At 24.4% G+C, this 3,818-nt stretch overlaps 1 protein-coding gene across 1 annotated transcript; it reads left to right on the top strand.

The window, feature by feature from the left end:
• Nucleotides 1-378: 378 nt before the first annotated feature.
• Nucleotides 379-2,565, top strand: LOC125826125 (uncharacterized). The gene is made up of 4 exons (XM_049505427.1): nt 379-517; nt 1,130-1,279; nt 1,402-1,542; nt 2,209-2,565. The coding sequence occupies exons 1-4, from the start codon at nt 392-394 to the stop codon at nt 2,404-2,406; spliced, it is 615 nt and encodes a 204-aa protein (XP_049361384.1). The 5' UTR covers nt 379-391; the 3' UTR covers nt 2,407-2,565.
• Nucleotides 2,566-3,818: the final 1,253 nt, after the last annotated feature.

The raw sequence follows: 3,818 nt of genomic DNA, 5'->3' as shown, positions 1-3,818 counted from the left end.
TACCAAAAACTACATAAACACACAATTTACCTTACCAATATGGGTTGTGATATAGTAATAATGTTGCTGAACACGATTTGAATTTACTGATTCAGAAGCCAAAAAAATCTTACATAATTATTTTGTTTTAAATATTTAAAACATCAAATAGACAAGAAGAATCGTATAAAGTTTAAAACATCAAATAGACAAGAAGAATAGTAAAGTTTAAGAGTTGACTTAATAAAATTAAATAAAAAAATTTTTACGTGACGGCCAAGTACCCATTTTATTAAAAAAAAAAAAAAAAAAACCTAATAGAATTAAATAAAAATTCGTTTCTTAACAACTACTTAAGATCAATAATGGATCATTTCTCTACGTCAAGAGAGACCCTTTTGTCTTTTTGGAGATGGAATCAAACTCCCAATTCCTCACAAATCAACAAATTGAAACAAGAATTGAAGAAGCAGCAACATTAATTAACGTGCAAAACGAAGTACGAGCTCAAATTATTGAAAAAATAGCAGAAAAGAAGGTAAATGGAACTGCTTTCATATGCACTTCTTTTCCGTTTTATTTTATGTGATGATGTATGTAACTGTACATGAAAATTTAAAAGTTAACATGCAATATCACTTGTGAATTCTTTTTCTATTTCCGGCAAAACTTCTGATTTTAAAAAAATATTATTTTCTGAATTTTCTAAAATATATCCAACCAAATATAAAAAAGTTGAAAACTTGTCAAAAAAATATTTAGTTATCACTATAGTAAATAAATAAAGACGGTTACATGACTAAAATACTTATGGAAGACACAAAATAAAATCCGATATATGTTGGAAGAAAAAGTGACTATTTCAAACCTATAAATTAAAAACACCTTGACTATTAAAATTTAATGGTGGAATCAAATCCTTTTTCTTTTTTACCTTTAAAAAGATTTTGTGAAATATGATCTAGGCGATAAATATTACGCCAGAACTAACTTTACTTTTATATTCCTAGGCATAATTTTATCTCTATTTTTTTTCTTTTAAAACATTTTTGTTTAAATATATGTGACATGCTGAAGAAATTCATGTAATTGTTATAAATAATCTTTTTTTTATTTTATCTAAATATTTTCTCTCTCAATATATGTACAGTCAGATAAATATTTTTTACTTGAAAGATTGAAGGAGCTATTGCCTGACGAATATATAATATGGACAATAGAGTGGGAAAGATATGACTATGATTTACAATATATTTGGGATACAAAAACTCTCACTTCAGTAGAAAAGGAACCTTTATCTGTAAGTTGTTTATTTATCTTTTTTTTCTTCATTTTCCTCTTCAATTCAAATTAAGACTAATTGTGTTATGACTTTGTCAAATTAAATTTTAGTAATTATTAATTATCCCATTTTAATGACAGATTAAGACTTTGTGTTACAAAACACAACATGGGAGTAAAACTTTGGCTGATGAAAAGAGGATTTTTAGGGAAATGAGAAGAGCAAAGGAAATAGGAAGGGAAATTATAAGTCCTACAGACACAAAAATGAATCAAAATCAGGTAATTAATTAACAATATTTTGTAGGATTTGTTATTTATTTCATGATGTGGTTTTATTAACAGTCAAATAATTGAACTCTTTGTTCATTTGGATATCAGTACTTACATTAATATGTGACTTTTTAAATTCATACTTAAAATGAAATTTGAATAGAGACAATTTATATGTACTATTTTTTCTATTTCAATTTATGTGATCGTATTTGATTGAGTACGAAGTTTTACTTTGTGAGATTGTATTTAATTGAGTATAAAATTTAAGAATAAAAAAAAACTTTTGAAATGTTGTGTGATCTAAAACAAGCTATAGATCATATTGGGTGATTATAATTATCTTGTTAAGTGTAAACTGAATTTTTTAAAATTAAATTGTTACTCCCTAAATTTTATTTTGATGTGTTCAATTCATATAATACAATTTAGCTCCATATATCAATCAAATTGACTTTCAAAAAGTAAAATATGATAATTATTCTGAGACACAAGGAATACTAGATATAAAAAATGTTTTATTCTTTTTTATATTGATTAAAAAATAGAATCACATAAATTAGAACAAACGGTGGAGAAGTAGTTTATTGAAGTACTCCAATTTAAATGCATTTTATATGAATTGTTTTATGATTCATTTGGAAATAAATTAACAGCTAAAACTCTGATTTACAGGTCACATTTACTGAAATACAGAATATGAGGAGAGAAAAGAGAATTTTCAATCACAATGTGGAGAATCTCAAGAAAGAATTGGAATCTATTAAAAATGAGATTAAATCTTTGGAAAATAGTTTATATGCCATAAATCAAAAGAAGGGGGAAATATATGCTGCCATTCTTCAGCTTAAAAAGCAAAACTACACTTCTTAGTTAACAAACTATTTTTATGCTATGTAGTTCATTTTTATCAGTTCATGTGTCATTTTTTTTTATGAATATTTGGTTATTGTAATGTTTGATATTGTTATTTTAAATATTTTGTGCCCTTTAGTTGTACCTTATAATAAAAATTAAAATTTTTATTCACGCAAAATTAACAAGGTATACTTTTATATTTGTTAAATTATATTCTTCAAAAATCTAGAATTTTACTAAAATCATATGAATAGTGTTAAAAAAAATAGGGTAATCATTACTTGATTTAGTTTATAATTTTATTTTTTGCCCCTCCTTATACTAATACAAAACTCTCCATTTGGATTTTCCTAACATATTGGAAAAAAGAATTCGAGTAAAAAAGTAAAATAAAAATGAATTCAATTGATTTCATGCATATATTTGAAAAGTAAATGAAAGTTTGAGAGTAAGAGAATGTTTTCTACAACTCTTTGATATTTTGATTGAGAAAAGAGATTGTGATGTATATAATTGTTTCTAAGTGAAAAAATGTTTGAATTACAAAATACGTTATTCTGTAATTAGTTATTTTAAAATTAGTTAATCTCATTCTTATATGAGGTAAATATATATTACTATATAAGAAGAGGGAATAAGTATTCACCACAAGTCAACATGTGTTCCAATAAGAAGAGGGAATAATCAATATATTTATAAAAAGAAATGACATATAAAATAAAATGGAGAGAGTATTGGTTTTTCAAAATGAAAAAGGACAAAACACATATAAAATTAAAAGACATATAAAAAAAAGTTGGTTTAACTCTCAAACATAAAAAGTAACATATGTTATTAAAAACTTTAATAAAAAGTACTATAATTTACAATAAATAATAACTTAAAATATCTACAAGACAACAAAAAAAAGACTAATTTTTGTACTGCTTGTGTCACATAAATTAGGATTGGATGATTTTAAAATTTTAATTTTGGTTATACATTATAAAATAGACGAAAAATTGAATGATATAATTTTTTTTAAAAATAACCGAATGAATCGTCCTATCGATAACCCTAATGTTACTTCTACTCTGCTTATTTTTACTTAAATTTAGAAAGATATGCTTCATTTCTACCCTCATTCTTATCGCTACATTTATTTGCTATTTAAAATTGAAATTAAAAAGACAAATGACAACTAAGTTTCTATATATTATAACAATCTTTACTAATTTTATAACAATACATAAACTATACTCCCTCCGTCCCATATTAGATGTGCACTTCCAACTTTACACGGTGATTAAGAAATCATTAATATATTGGAAGACTTCACCATTTTGCCCTTTGTTTATATCAATGCACATTGAAATGAGTTACAAAAAATACACATACAATATAGGAATGGTCATATTAATTGTAGGGGTAAAATGAAAAAGAATTAA

This window comes from Solanum verrucosum, unplaced genomic scaffold, assembly GCF_900185275.1.
Source record: "Solanum verrucosum unplaced genomic scaffold, falcon-dt-bn FXZP01000060.1, whole genome shotgun sequence".
In the NCBI taxonomy this organism is placed as follows: Eukaryota; Viridiplantae; Streptophyta; class Magnoliopsida; order Solanales; family Solanaceae; genus Solanum; species Solanum verrucosum.
Note: the sequence above shows the minus strand (reverse complement) of the source record. Positions and strands in the feature narration are given on the sequence as shown.

Bases quoted from the DNA above. Each gene is read 5' to 3' on its own strand.
- LOC125826125 (XM_049505427.1), top strand. From the start codon at position 392: ATGGAATCAAACTCCCAATTCCTCACAAATCAACAAATTGAAACAAGA. The intron at 1,280-1,401 runs GTAAGTTGTTTA...TTTTAATGACAG, and splicing joins TAGAAAAGGAACCTTTATCT to ATTAAGACTTTGTGTTACAA. The intron at 1,543-2,208 runs GTAATTAATTAA...TCTGATTTACAG, and splicing joins CAAAAATGAATCAAAATCAG to GTCACATTTACTGAAATACA.